Here is a 16,344-nt window from a genome sequence, read left to right on the forward strand (position 1 = left end):
TGGTTTCCTGGATATTTAATAAAAGTCTTTTACCCTATTCCATGTTATTTAAAGATCTACTGCTATTCATGCCATTAGAGGTGATGACATACTGGAATATATATCTCCAAATACTAATAAAGAGAAACACTACTGTACCCACCAAATTACTTAAAAATAGTACCCTCTCAGCCTATCTCAGGCCCCCTCCCCTAGGAGGGGAGACCAGACCAAATTTACTTGCTAACATTCCCCTCTTAGCCCCTCCTGTTCCTATGTCTTAAAAAAGAGAGCTCCTCCTGCAAGACCTAATTCAAATCCAATGAAAAGTATTACTCCCTCTCCGCCAATACCCATTTTAGGGTTTGAGATTATATTCCAAATACTGTAAATGGCAGCTCTTAAATAACTGCATCTTCCAGGCATGACTTATAGTGAAGTATCTCAGATGATATACCAGTTAATATTACTTCAGACTCAAAGTCTGAAAATTCTCACCCATTACATTAAATCAAGTCAGATCTAGGCCTTGTGAACTTCCATTTTTCCAGGGGCTGCAAATAAATTTACTTGGCCATTTAAAAAGGCTTGCGCTGCTTATAGACCCATTTCTCCATATTGTAAAGAATATTTAACTGGCTAGAGTAAAAGTGTCCTTTAGACACCCCCCCCATCCCCCAAATTTTCAAACAGTGATTAGAGTCTGCCAGAGACCTTACTAATACTTTCAGTGGAAAATGTGGTATAGGGATGAAGCCAAGGACAAACTTCACAACCTAGGTCAATCTGACAGGAGATTAGCTAGGGTCCAAATCATATATGACATGCTGATACTGGAGGAGAATATGAAAATAAAAAGACGATCTATCCTGTTTTGTACATTCTAACACATGTCTGAGAGATAGCATTGGGTACACAGGAGAGGAGGTGCCAATGCCGAATTTAAGAGCAGCTACACAAAATTTTTCCAGGGAGTCATGGTGTCATGCTCAATTTAAAGAAAAAGTAACTGAATCAGAATGATGGCAAGTAAGAAGAAAAGAGACCCAGCAACATCTATTATGGCAGTTGGCCTTGGAAAATGCCAACAAAACTACCAAACAATTTTGTGCTTAAATAGGGAGGGAGAAGATGTAATGGGCTACCTGAATATATTTCGGAACATAGGTTCTATCTCACATCGGGCACGTGTAAATGCCCTTGAGGCCCATACAGTACAGAGGTAGGCTTGAGAACCAGACCATCTGTGCAAAAAATATAGAGCCCTATCTAACGGGGTATTTTCAAGGCCACCGACCTGGACCCTGTCCAGAATGTGGTAAGGGAAACCACTGTGCATGAGATTGTCGCTTCTTTGGGATTTGGAGAAACGAGAGAAGAGGATAACCACTTGGGGCCAAAGAGGTAGCACATCAATAGGACATTGTCTTGCACAAAGCCAATCCAGGACAGTCAGTGAATGGTTCGAATCCCTGCATCCCATAAGGTCTCTGAACCTGCCTACCAGGAGTGATTTCTGAGCGGAGAACCAAGTGCGACCCAAAAACAAACAAACTAAAAAGAAGAGGATAACCCCAGACCTCACAAATCGGGAATAGATATTATAATTTTGAAAAATTCAGGCATTATCGCAGAGATTGCTTGGCCCTCCATGACTCGACGCTCTGGACACCTTTACCAGGATCTTGTCCACAAGAGACAAAAGATTGCCTCAGCAACCAACGAGTATCAGGAAACCCGAGGCTCCACAAAATAAGAGGCCCAACTCATGCAGGCCTATTGCCAATAAATTTGCTGCAACTCCCAGCTCCTGCCGCCTTTTGCCTCTTCTACTGCTCTGGATTAATACTCAGATACTTAGACTTAATGTGTTATGAGCCATGGCAAAAATAAGTACTCCATATATGCATATGATGAACAGGATAATGCTTAGCTTTTTTGACTAAAAACCTCCTTTACTTTCATATAGTTCAATCTGACATTTTGTTGAATAATTGGCTGCTAGATCTAAAACAAAAACACATACTATGTAGATAATACACTACCACACTTTTATATTACTTTTTCTGGTTAATCAACAGTAGTTTATTTCTGCTCTGATGACTGAAGAAGAGGTCTGAATGAGTTCACTAGTTGAAAATAAAATAGAAACAAAAATCTGTCCTTTTTTTGTTGTTGTTAGTTTAACTGCCAAAGTTCTCTGGAGTTTTTCAATAGTACAATCACACTTAACTGAAGTTAAAGTAGCATAAAAATCCCTTGGTTTGTCCTTCAACCACACATTTTATCTCCTCTGCATCCCCTTTACTGACAGCTTTTCTAAAACACTGACCTATAAAAAAAAACATATTAAAATATCTTGCAGGAGAGTGGAAGAGGAAAAGTTTTGGATGTTATCAAGGAAGCCTGGGAGACAAAGCAGCTCAGATTGTTTTTGAAGTGCACTCATGGAAGTTGTGCCCAAGAGCTGCTTTAGTTTCCAAATAAACAGGATAGCAAGAAGGAGCAATGATGTGCTGGTTCAGTGGAAGGGAAAGAAATAAAAGAAAAATTTAGGTCTCAGGGGTGAGGGTTACAGGTATTTCTGAGATCTTATAATCCACAGGAGATATTCCTTCAGGAGGCTTCTAAAAAATGCTACTTAGTTTTTCTGTGCCAGTCTTTTCAGTTTGCATACCTGAATCATTCAAACCAAGTATATAAACTGCTAAAATAACTAACTGAAATACAAACACTATAGCATACGGTTCTTAAAACATAGTTAGAGTACAAAAATTCTTACTTCTTCTCTCCTTTGTACCACTCAAAGGCTGGAGATGGCACACCCGCACCTTCACATCTTATCAGTCCACTCCGTCCAGGGGCCACAGTGCCAGACTTAATTTCCTGAATTGTAGGAGCAACTGCAAAGGAAGCAAACCAAACTGTTGGTGAGTAAAAAAAAAATGTATTTTTCAGTAGGACTATGACACACATATATTTTATTCCTCTGATATTCAAAGCAATATTATGCTTGATGGGCCAATGCATCATTTTTCCAGGGTTTCATATTTCTAATAGAGGACTAGTCATTCCGAGCTTCATTTTTCAAGTAGGACAATAGATGAATGTTCCCAGGGAGTACAGAGTAAATTCAGTACATTTTGGCCTTGCTTTTGACCGGAAAAAAATGGCATTGGTGAGGGAACACTTCATCTATACTTCAGTCAAACTTTACTCAAATAATAACTCTCATTTATTGAATGATCACAGGGAGTGAGTCACTAAACTGGATGCTTTATGTCCATAATTTTCTCACAGTGGGACTCTGGGCTGAATGTTATTATCCCAACTTTAGAAGTAGAAACCTCCAGCTCAGAGAGGTTAAATAATTTGTTTGAGTTCAACAGATATTTAGTTGCAGAATTTCGAATTGAAGTCATGCATAGTTTACTTAAATCCTGAGCTCTTTAAATAGCCTGTTTTCCCCTGACTATTATCTAGGCTTTAGTATTTTTATGTGTTTCTTCTACCTGGAATTCAGTTCTCATTCTTGATCAGTATAGGTGTCATCATCATCATTATATTCTTCCCTGTTGCTCTAGCTCAAACTGGCTTTCCACTTTTTTGAAAAGTATATTGAAATCTCTCATAATTTACACCTTTTTCCTTAGAATTATTTGTAGACATGATAGGCTTTTTTTTTTTTTGTAATCTGCCTGAAGGTATGTTAAATAGCCAATTCATTTATTTATAGTCAGAGATAAAAGCACAGTGCCTCTCCCCAAATGATGCGTAGAAAGCATCTTTGCAGTTGAGAGATAATACATACAGTAGCTTAGGTTCTTGCAAGCAACCAACACTTGACAATGTATATGGTTCTCTAGGAAGCATGAAGAATTATTCTTTTACATAGTCAAGAATATCCCCTGAGCAATGACAAAAGTGGCCCCAACCCCAGCCACATCCTAAAAACATTCTTTGTAGAATCCTCACCTTTTACTTCAAACATTTATTGAATCCTGCCGGGCATGTCTCAGCACAGAAAGCAAACCATTAGACATGAAAAAGCTGACATTTTAGTTGGGAGTGGGGCTTGAGGTTGGGAATAAACTTAATACATATAAATTTAAACAAAATATACAAAGGCTATATGTAATATAGTGGGGAAAAGAACGAATTGGAGAATGTAAGCTAAAGGGGGTTGAAAGGAATGAATGTAATGCATTTTTTTATGTAGAGTAATCAAAGTAGAACTCATTAAGAAGATAAGATTTAAGCAAAGACTACATGTAGATGATAAAGCTCACTTTGTGGCTGTTTAGAGACAGAATTTTCCAATGAGAGGAAACAGCTTGCAGAAAGTCCTAAGGCTAAAGCCAGTCTGATATTTTTTTGAGAAATTTAAGAGATTCAGTGTGGCTAAAACAAAGAGAAAGGATAATAACAGAGAAAGTAGAGTGATGTCTTGTGTGCTAACTAGACTGGTTGCAGAAGTATACAGTATTTCCCTTACATTATTTTAGTATGTCTGTGAACTTTTTCCTTTATTAAATAGGCTTCTCAATCTGTGGAATAAACTTCCACTGTTGTCTGATCTTAGACTAATAATAACAACATTGGTTTATTCTTCAGCCTTAATATGAAAACCGGCAGCTCTGAATTTTTCAAGTTTTCGTTTTCAGAACAGCAGATTTTGCTAATTCTCATGACATAATTTCTAATGATGTTAGCCAATATTGTATTTCTGTCTTTCTCTTTTTTTCTCATTTCACTCTTTCCCTCCTTTCTTTCTTCTACCACAGACAACATTTTCCTCCAAATCTCACTTCCCTGTTGCCTTCTCTCAGAATTATTCACCTGTATTTTAAGATATTTTTAAATCTATTTCTCTGAAGAAAACTGGCTGAATACATAGGCCAAAATGTGTAAAGGAAGAGCCGATAAAACATTGAGGGTTGTCTTAAAGATTTGGGTTTACTCCGAATAAAATGATCCTCTATCAAAGAGTAGTATGATCTGACTTTTATTTTAAATGTATCTCTTTTGATACTCTATCGAGAAAAATCTCACAGAGAAGCCAGCATAAAAGTTAAAGACTAGTAAGACATTCAGAAGCTGGGAAAGACACAAGGTCAACTCTAATTTAGAGAACTTGCAGTAGAGATAGAAGTAGAGTAGTGGAAAACAGTTTGGGCTGTCGTTCTATTATGATGTTGGAAAAATAGACTCTATTAATAAATATTGAAGTATGAAAGAGCACTCCAGACTGACATATTTGGTGTGACTAAAAGGTCAGAATAACTGCTATTTCCTGAGAAAAGAAAGAAGGTAAGCAGATGTGTTTCAGAGAGAATCATTAGGGGTTATTTTTCTGTGTCATGTTTGTAACAGGCTTCATTTTTTAGAATAGTTTTCATATTATATAAAAATTGTGTGAAGGTAAAAATATTCTCCGTATATCTTGTCCTATTTTATTGATAGCGGCTTCATTTGTTAATGTCCCTTAACAGAATGCTATCTCTGAAAGAATTGATGAGCCTAAATCTATATATAATTCTAACTCCAAAAGATAGCCCATAATAGGTTACTTTCTTGTTTTTGTACATTTTATTTGAAAAATGTATACTAGCATATGACATAAATATCAAAAAGTATTGCCCTAAAATCTTCTATTTTACTACCCTAAAAATCTATTTCACGTTATTCATTTTTCCCAGACATCACACTGGAAACCACTAATTTTTATATTGTATAAAAATATATTGTATAAAATATATTTATAGTTTTCCATTTTAAAATTAAGTTAAAGGGGTTTTGTTATTGCCTTTTCTTTTTTTTTTTTTTTTTTTTTTTTTTTTTTTTTTTGGTTTTTGGGCCACACCCGGCGATGCTCAGGGGTTACTCCTGGCTGTCTGCTCAGAAATAGCTCCTGGCAGGCACGGGGGACCATATGGGACACCGGGATTCGAACCAACCACCTTTGGTCCTGGATCGGCTGCTTGCAAGGCAAACGCCGCTGTGCTATCTCTCCGGGCCTTTGAGATCACATCTGGCAATGCTCAGGGATTATTGGCTCAGCATTCATTAATTACTCCTAGATGGCTTAGGGGACAATCTGAGATATCAGGAATCAAACATGTTATAGTAATATGCAAGATAAACTGTACTACTACTCCAACCCCATGAAATAAAGTGTTATGCACTCTTCACGTTGATCTCTTGTAGTCTTACATCTGCATTGAAGTTTTACCCATGTCTTTTTATGGCTTGGATGCATTTTTTTCAGCACTGCATAATCTTTCACTGTCTGGACAAGACTATTAATTTAAGGAATCAAGACCATGTTGGTTTCTTCCAAGTGTTCAAAGTTACGGGGGGGGGGGGGGGGAAGGTGCTATACCATCCATGTGCTCCTCTTTGTGTATATATACATTGAAAAGGCATGACATCAATTCCTTTGAATATAAAGAAGTATTTTTACTGGACTGTGCAGTGAGGGTACTAGCTTTATAAAAAATGGTCAAAAGCTGCCAAGTTCTACAGTGGCTGCACTGTAGTGCTTTACCACTAACAATGATTCAGAGTTCCTGTTTCTCCATATTATAGGCAATGAAGGTTCAATGGGGAGTATTAAAATTCCACATTTCAGACATCCCAGTGGAGGTTTAGTGGTATTTTATTATACTCATTTGCACATCTCTGATTATAAAAACATCATATTTTAATGTTTACTTGTCTTAGACTAGCTTCATGAGGTTTCTGTTAAGGTCCACAGTTCATTTCTTATAGTTAATTTATTTTTTATACTTTGAATAACAGTCCCTTATCATATAATGTGTTTTAAAAATATTTTCCTTAAGTGTATAGTTTATAATATTTTGGATAATGTGTTCAACAAAATCATTTTTCTTTTACTTTAGTGTGGCTTATCAACTATTTTTCTGCATATTGTCCAATTTATATTTATCTAACATCATCACAAAACCCAGTATCTTCTAGATGTTTATTTACCTTTGCGTTACATTGTGAGTTTTATGTGCTTTTTTCTTTTTAAAAACAAATATTTTACTTCTATTAAAATTTCTTAACATTGCAATATTTTAAATAACACTATGGGAAAGAGTTTAGTATAATAGGAACCTTGAAGAGGCTTGTTATAATTTACTTATATAAATTACCTGAAGATGTGTTTTTTTTTAATATATATGACATTTGCTTAAAAACAATACACGTTATTTTTTCAATATCTACTATGTATGAAAACTATAAGCACCTTGGCAATAGAACAATGCATTTCCTTATAAAATATCATAGTAAACAAAATACTTTCTTTTAAGAGTGATACTTATTTTTGGAATTATTGCACCACTGATTTTTGGTTGTATATTTTTATCTAAAAGTAAAAGTCCAATTATTAGTTCTAGAACAACGTGGTACATAAATATTTGAATAAAATTATTGATAATATCTTGTTTGCTTATTCTCATTTTTTTTGTTCTTGTGGCAGTGCTCAGGGATAGTCCTGGGAAAAATGCATAGAAATCATTCTTTATTCTGACGAGGAAACTATATGTATTACTAATTATTAAACCTGTGAATCCTTCATGTAAAACATTTATTCTAGCCCATTGAATTTTCTCTTTGGCCCATAAGAGTAACTTGGTCTAAAACAATAAATTTTCTTTTTACTAAAACTGTTTAGATGTAATGATAAGGTTGCTCAATTCATGGATGCAAAATTTTGTTGGAAGCACACACTGAAACGTCCTGGAATGTTTTAGAATCCTAATTGACCAAAAATCCAGGTATGTTGATATTTGGGCACTTTGTTGGAAAGAGGGTGGGCAGCTTCCAGCCCTGAGAGTCATAGCCACAACCCACAGCTGCTCTGTGTCCACTCATTAGCCAGCTCCATAGACTTAATTTATTCACAAAAGATATGTGAACCAAGCAGCAAAAAAATCATAGGTACTTGAAGCTGAAAGCAGGGCACTTTCAGGAGAAGGGGCAGGTCAAGTTCCTGGATTTGCAGTTGTACCCACAACCCTCAATTGCCATCATACCAATGGCCCAATTTCACCACATTACATCTCTTAAAAGATGTCTATGTGATAAAAATCCAAGGTATGAGGGTATTTGGACTGAATGAATCTCCAGGGTTTTGCTGTAACGAATGTAAGCAATCTTCTCCCTGTCTTTTCACACATCCAGAAGTTCCATAACCAAGGCCATACTCCATAGCCACTGCCATGTCAGCCACAGAAATTGAAATTCCTGGCCTACATGGCTGCATATGCAACCATGTTATACCTCTAAATGTTTTAATACTTACACCCCAGTAGAAACACACCAAATTAGATATTAAAATAGCACAGAAGTTACCAAAGATTAATGAACAAAATAAAAAACAACAGAATGATCAACAAATAACAGTTTAGTAAGCCTTAGACAATGACTTAATAACCCTATTGCCAGCTATAATAATTTTCACAAGTTTTCCTTGGCTGGAGGTTTTTTCCTGATAAGAAGACAATATAAAGTAAAGTATTTCATTTCTGTCTAAGAGAAGGCTTGAGGGTGGGACAATGTTGGAGGAAATTTTATACAGGTGGTGTGATTAATGTTAAAACATAGAACGGCAGAAACAGATGTATTGTGAGCAACTATATAAACTACAGTGTTTAAATAAAGTAAGAAAGTATTTCTAACATGCTTAGATGAGAAAGCATCATGATATCAAATAAACACATACATATATTCACATAGAAACCATGTACATTTGAATCATTGTACAAATTTTAATTTATTAAACAAAGATTTATATCTCTTATAAGCTCAATAAAGTATAAAATACATATATAACTAAAATTCATGTATTAATGATCATGAAACTGTTTTACTATTTTGTTTGTGAGTGATGTAGGTATGATTTATTTTCACAAACTTTCTTTTCTTTCTGTCACACAAAGAAGCTACAATCTTTTTTTTTGGGGGGGGAGGCACGCCCGGTGATGCTCAAAAGTTACTCCTGGATATGTGCTCAGAAGTCGCTCCTGGCTTGGGGGACCATATGGGATGCTGAGGGATGGAACCATGGTCTGTCCTAGGCCAGCGCTGGCAAGGCAGACACCTTACCTCTAGCGCCACTGAGCCGGCCCCAACAATCTTTTTTTAATATTTTACTATTATAAGAGATAAAATAACCATGTACACAGGAGATACATCACAAGCATCTATTGATAACCTGGTTACCTTAATTACTCTCTTTGTCAAAGGGGTCATGACTCATTAAAAATAAAAATACGAAATCCAGAAATTGCCAGAAAATCTAGGCATAAGGAATAGAAATAAAATCTAATTTGTCATTTTTCAAAGAAAAAAAAAATTTAGGGGCCAAAGCCATGGTGCAAGGTTAACTTTGGTTGGACCAGACTATGGTTTGATCCCCTGGCATACCATATGGTCCCCCAAGCCAGGAGTGATTTCTGAGCACACAGCCAGGAATAACCCCTGAGCATCACTGGGTGTGGCCCAAAAACCAAAAAAAAAAGTGTTTTTAGGTAGCAAAATGTGCAATATGGCTTAACATAAGTAATATAGCTCAGAAGTTAAAGGGGCATGATACTGAGTTTCAGTGGACTACAATGCACAACATAAATGGCAAGATATCTAAAATGTCATATGAAAGTATAAAGACAAGGATAAAAGACTAACTATGTTCATGAGCATAAGTCCTAAGATAATATTGTGTGTAAAAGTAAATGACTATGTGCTAAACAATATGGATGGGAATATCGTAGATTTTATTTTAAGTCTAAAATAACAACTTCTCATTGAAGGCTTTATTGATTCTGTGGGGTTGATTCATGAACAAATCCTTACCCATATGATTTAGTCTTTTTTTGAAATAATCCAAATAAAGAATGGAATTTATCTCTTATTTCTTCAATAAATATATGCATTATAGATAAGATAGTTAAAAATATGATATTATAATTCTCAAAAATGCATTCAAAACTGTGAATATTAAATGCATACATGTATAACATGCACATGTGTATGCATACATGTAAGTATGTATACACAAATACATAATAAACAATGAAATATTAGGGAGTCATGTAAATTAAAATGGGAATTAAACAATATGCAAAAAAGAAACAGTGATATGATATTTTATAAGTTTCTGCCCCAGAGCTTCATATTAATAAGGCAATATTTAAATAGATAACTGAGCACTGTGAGAATTGAAGACATTTGACTATAATAATAAGAGAGAATGGAAAAATTAAATCTCTTTGACTTAAGATCAAACTTAGCAGTTTTAGTATTTAGCAAAGTGGTCTTAAAACTTTCAGTATAATCAAGAAGAGAAAAAATACAGAAGATAAATATAATCCAATGAAGGTGACAAAAATGTCAATAGCAATAGATCCTGAGAGTTTATCAAGATGTGGTAGTTGGATGAAGACCTTATGACACTGATGGAGAGATGCTAATACTGGTGGTGAGTATACTGTTAGAACATTACATGTCAAAACTTTATTATCAGTATTATAAATCACAGTTACTAAATAAAAATAGAAAAATTTAAAAAAAAAAACAGCAGCAGCTGTGGATCATTTTTTTTTTAAATCTGGTAGTCCATAGTAAAGTTTTTGAATTTGAGTCTGAGGATGAAATTTTGAAGATTTTGTGCAAAAAAAAGTGACATGTTTTGATTAATATTTTATGTGTTTGGCTTTGTGAGGAATATGTTTTGCAGAAACAAATAACAGGCAAAACAGCAAGGATGTTATTATAGCAATATTTGGAATGAGAAAGTAATTGACCAATATCTAAAAAGACAGGGACTGAGAAAAAAATCGATTAAATAGCTTGTTGGACACACAGGACTTGATTCAATTCATTTGTCTACCAGTGACAAGAAAGATTTTATTAGAATTTCAAGTTTACATTTTCATAAATTGCAATGTTTTATATACATAAAAGTTCTATGTCCATAGATATATCTGATCATATTCATAACTATTTTTCTTTAGAGCACTTCTCAAACTGTTTTTCATGTATGCCTAATGAATTTTGTATAGTATGACACATTCTCCAAACCAATACAGCTACAAAATATCATATGATTTTATATCATCCTTTTCAGTCATCTATTTTAATGTCTCTAGAACATCTCTGCTTGCTTTTTCAACCCACTTTCTTGAGCTTTACCACCCAGTTGGCATTTTCAGGCCTTTATAACCAGGAAGCTAATTCCTCTTTCTTTCAGCTAAATTCTGGCAACCACCAAACCAAACTCTTTTTGTCATCTAATTAGCTGGCACTTCTATATCTCCTGAGTGAATGCATATACAACCAGTGCTTAGCTACAGAGAAGCTCACTACTAAGATTCTCCTTCAGCACAGCAAGAATACTAGAAACATAAAGGGGAAGATGTAGAGAAACCCATCAAGTCGATGAATTCAAAGATGACACAAAAGTCTCTACCAGTAACAACAAACAAGTGCTGTAACCTCTCAGATAGTAACTTTATTGGTAACATTTTGAAGATTTTTAATGAATTTAGAGAAATGATGACATATATTTAGTACAGTAAACATTGAGAGAGCAGAAATGACAATACTACATTAGGAGTGACAGAAAATGATGAAATAAAAATGCTGCAGGGGTATTTAGTTGCAGAAAAACAATACCTGAGGAAAAGATAAGAAGCCTCAAAATGAGTTGAAGGACCCTTAGGAAAAAAAAAACAGAAGATGGAAAAAAGTTTAAAAATAAATAAGCATCACAGCAGAAAACTATGAATGAAGACAAGAAGAACAATATAAGTTTCATGAATTACTGAAGAACCAGAGAAAAATTCAATGAAAAATTTCCAGCTATAAACTCCCCAGACGTGTGAAGTGCAGGCACTGACATCCAAGAGGCCAGATGGGTCCAAGCAAAAATATATCCTTAAATAGAAAAGTCCAACACGTTTTGAAAACTGAATGCCAAAAGTCAAAGACAGAGACAGAATACTGAACGGAAGTAGCAAGATCTAAAAAGACCTTACATCAAAGTAAACCTATAAGAATCATAACAGATTTGTCAAATGATACACTATGAGTCAGAAGGAAATGGTGATACATAGCAAAACCAACAACCAACCAAACAAAAAACAAGAACTCAATGAAATGAGTACCTCACCAGGAATATGCGCTTCAGCAAGATTATCAATTAGATTTGATGTGGGGGGGGATACATTTTTGGAAAGACAACTGCTTAAGTTTTAGGCTTAATTAATAGCCTAAAACCATTTTTGCAAAAAGCATTGAAGCAGCTTCTTTTCAAAGACAAGACAAACTTTAAAATACTTTGCACTTTATCACCCATACATTAACAATAGTGCAAACCACAATTTAAAAATGGGAGAGAAACAGAGAGAGAGAGAGAGAGAGAGAGAGAGAGAGAGAGAGAGAGAGAGAGAGAGAGAGAGAAAGACAGACAGACAGACAGAGAGTCAGAGACAGAGACAGAGAGAAACAGAAACAGGAGAAAGAGAAATAAATTGCCTGTCCTAGAGAGGTAAATGGGAGACATTGGTGTTGGTGGGAAGGGTGCACTAGTGAAGGATATTATACATTGTATGACTGAAACTCAACAATTAGCAATTTTGTAATCGCAGTGCTTAAAAAGCATTTAAAAAGGAAAACAATATTTTGCCATTTAGTATGGCATTCATTTATGGCAATCTCGACATGATTAAGAAGCATCTGTACTTATTTTGATAAGCTATTTATCAATAAATTTTAATAAATTAATATTTGTAGTAAAACATTTATGACACACTTATGTTGAATGTTTTATAATTTCAGATTATTTTTCACCCATGTAGATATTTATTAAATATTTACTTATTAATTTAGCTATGTAAGTAAAATATCTAATATGTTTTCTAACATAAACCTTACTTTCCTTTTAAGGCCCAAACAGACTTTCATATTTCTTTTAAAGTTTTCAAAATTCCCTTCTTCTCACTTTTACTAAATTGTGTATTAGAGAAACTTATCTATTTTATGTTAATTTTAAATTTTATTAGCAAATAATTATTCATCCAATTGATTATAAATTTTACACACACCAAAAGGGGAAGTTGCAGTTTAAAAATAATTTTTTTCAACTTAGCTCTGATTTACAATTTTGTGGAATTTTAGGAGTTTGCTTTAATTATTTATATATTTACAGGTGTCACCACCTCCATGATAATTAGAAAATAAAGATCTAACTCAAATGATGGCCAAAAAGAAATATAGTAAGGAGACAGCAAATGGCCATCAAACTGGAGATTTTGTCTATAGAATTAAAGTTTTACATGGAAGTCAAGGTGTCAAGGATGGACCCTTGGGACATTGTTGGAAGAAAGTGGAGACTTTGGTGATGAGTGTACAGTGGGGATAATATAAAAGTGAGAAGTTTAATAGTGTTGCATATATTGTACTGTAATAAAATGCTTTAAAAATTAAAAAAATATAGAAAAATGTAACCAAAAATATCAAGTATTTAGAAAACAAGTTAATAAAGGAGATGGTCACTTCAGGAAGGTTAAAAAGGACCTTATGTGTAATTGGATATTGAATTGGGGTCAGCTACATACAAGAGAAACACCTCATCTCCTTACAATTTCTCTGGTCCCCTGATAAATGGTATATATACATACTATATATAAACAATATTTATAAGTATTCAAATGTATCATTGGTATAAGGTCAATTACTTGTCAGAACTATTTGCATTATAATAATTATGACATCTAATTGAAATTTAATTACAAATGTGGCTTGGCTGGTTGTACAAAAGAACATTTCCATTACAATGTTATGTTTTCTTTTTGTTTGTTTGTTTATTTGTTTTGTCTTGTTTTGGGGCCATACCAATGATGCTCAGGCATTATTTTTGGCACTGCACTCAGACAATACTTCTGGAAATCTCAGGGGACACTATAGGATGCCTGGGATCAAACCTGGGTCATTCATGTTCAAGACAAATTACTATCTGCTGTGCTATTGCTCAAGCCCCTACAATGCTCCATGTTTTTTTTAACTAATATATGTTTCACCTAGAAATATGATAAAATAATAAAACTCCTAAAGCTCATTTTAATGCTTCATTTGTTTGTATATATATTATGACCTTAGTCCAGCAGAATAAAGAATGTTTACCGGAAGAATAAGTGTAAATAAGATATAGATGTTTTAATGAGTTGGACATTTTTTAGTATATATGTATATATATTGCATAATTTTTGTTCTGCTCAACTATATATTTCTTCCAACACCAAATTCACAAAGAAGGTGATTGATTGAATCCCTAAAGTTCATCAGTATGATGCCATTCTTTGAAATAGACTGATATCTTTGCAGTGTTGATATTCAAGATACTTCCTTTTGGTCAAATTTTATTTGTCTGTGCAATGAAATGAGAGTACAGTGACAGAAGTCTTTTTCAGCAGGATACCAATAGACAGATGCGGGGTACAGCAAAGAACAGATGTTTTGAAAAGCCATGAGTGAAAAGGTCAAGAAAGAGTCATAACACCTGTGTTGTCAGATGCTCATAAAAGATGAATCTTCCCTTTATCATTTACTCAGTGGGATTATTCCTTTTCATTGTTTATCCAGTCATTTCAGAGTGAAGATAATTAAAGGTTCTTCATCCAAAACTCCAGGCTCTGCAGGTGCAACTAATAGAACCACTGCACTTGGCACTCAATAAACCTAATTAAGATGCAAGTTTTCTGAGTTACATGACAATAGACAAAAAAAAAAAAAAAAAAACCAAAACCAAATACCAAAAACCTCTTGCCATCCATAGAGGGAGTTTTGGTTAGGCACAAAGTTTTTTTTTATTTTTAAAATGTGATTAAATTATTACTTTAATATCATTATTACATTGAGGTAGTTGAATCTACAGCCCTCTCAAAAATAATACACAATAGTGAGTATGCGTATTAGATAATTACACAATGGAGGGCTAAAGTAAGAGAAAAATACCAAAAACAAATGAATCCTACTGATATATACATATACATATATGTGCATGAAAATGCTATCGTAAATAATCGTGCTATTTTTGTTTCAAATTCTAAAGATTTTGAGGAAAATAGACCAATTTTTCTTAAATAAAATATATAAGAAACTTTTAAGTTTTAGAAATACCAGAGAACATAGAATGTGGTCCATATACTACTGTTACAGATGAGGATTACAGCTGAAAAAAAAATTCATAGATGTAGACTGCAACTAAAGATAGAAAATAATGACAATTTTGAAAAATTGTCACAAGTTTTATAGAAGTAGATCTCAAGATGTATCTTGTGATCACAAGATTGTAAGCATGTCTCTGTTTTATGCATAAATTTGTTTCCGAAGAAAAAGGAATGCCACATTTATAGGGAAGGATGTATATGTATAAATAAATATATATGTATATGTATATATATTTTTTGGTTTTGGGGCCACACACGGTAACGCTCAGGAGTTACTCCTGGCTATGCACTCAGAAGTCGCTCCTGGCTTGGGTGACCATATGGGACGCCAGGGGATTGAACCGTGGTCCGTCCTAGGCTAGCGCTGGCAAGGCAGACACCTTACCTCTAGCGCCACCACACCAGCCCTCAGACGTATATTTTTTAAATGATTTAGTCAGATTGTTTTAACTTGGACACTAAATTATAGATCATAACTTTTCTGACTTTAATAGCCATATAAAATTAAAACATTGGTTATTGTTCAAAGATGATTTTACAAAATCCAGTTTCTAGTATGCCTACAGATTCCAGGACTTCCAATATTTATACAACAGTAAATAGTTTATTATAAAGTTTTAACTTTGTTAACAAAAATAATTGCTCTATTGTTCATTATCTGAGTTATTTAACTCCCCTAAACCCCCTTACTCATTTCAAAGTAAATTGCACCTATTTTTATATTTTTCAGACAGCATAAACAATTTATGGAAAGTGCTTAAGTGCTTTGGTCTAAAATAGAAGTTTAAAAAATATATATAAACTATGTCTGGGATCTGGGTTTGGGGTTGGACAAACACTCTCCAATCTCATGGAGACTGAGTTGTGTCCACATGACACATGTTCAGGGTGGGAGGTGCCCCTGTATTATAAAAATTATGAGTTCTTATCCCTAGAAGAATAAGATCTTGTTTTCATGTATATGGTTTCCCCTTTTTTACTGTGCCTATACAAAGCTTATGGTGTCATATTGCATTGCTGGTGCTATTATGAGTAAGAATGACAGGCTGCACAGTCTCTGTACTCTGGTTTTGACCTGAGCTTTTATTCCAGGTAAGACTTTTTCTTCTCGGTTTTTATACCAAGC

General features: G+C 34.3%; 1 protein-coding gene across 1 annotated transcript in view; it reads right to left on the reverse strand.

The window, feature by feature from the left end:
• NEGR1 (neuronal growth regulator 1) overlaps positions 1 to 16,344 on the reverse strand; it is a 919,240-nt gene that overhangs the window by 232,526 nt on the left and 670,370 nt on the right. The window contains exon 5 of the mRNA XM_049772064.1: positions 2,762 to 2,882. Within this exon, the coding sequence (XP_049628021.1) occupies positions 2,762 to 2,882 (121 nt within the window). The remainder of the gene's footprint in view (positions 1 to 2,761; positions 2,883 to 16,344) is intronic.

Source organism: Suncus etruscus, chromosome 4, assembly GCF_024139225.1.
Source record: "Suncus etruscus isolate mSunEtr1 chromosome 4, mSunEtr1.pri.cur, whole genome shotgun sequence".
Classification (NCBI taxonomy): domain Eukaryota; kingdom Metazoa; phylum Chordata; class Mammalia; order Eulipotyphla; family Soricidae; genus Suncus; species Suncus etruscus.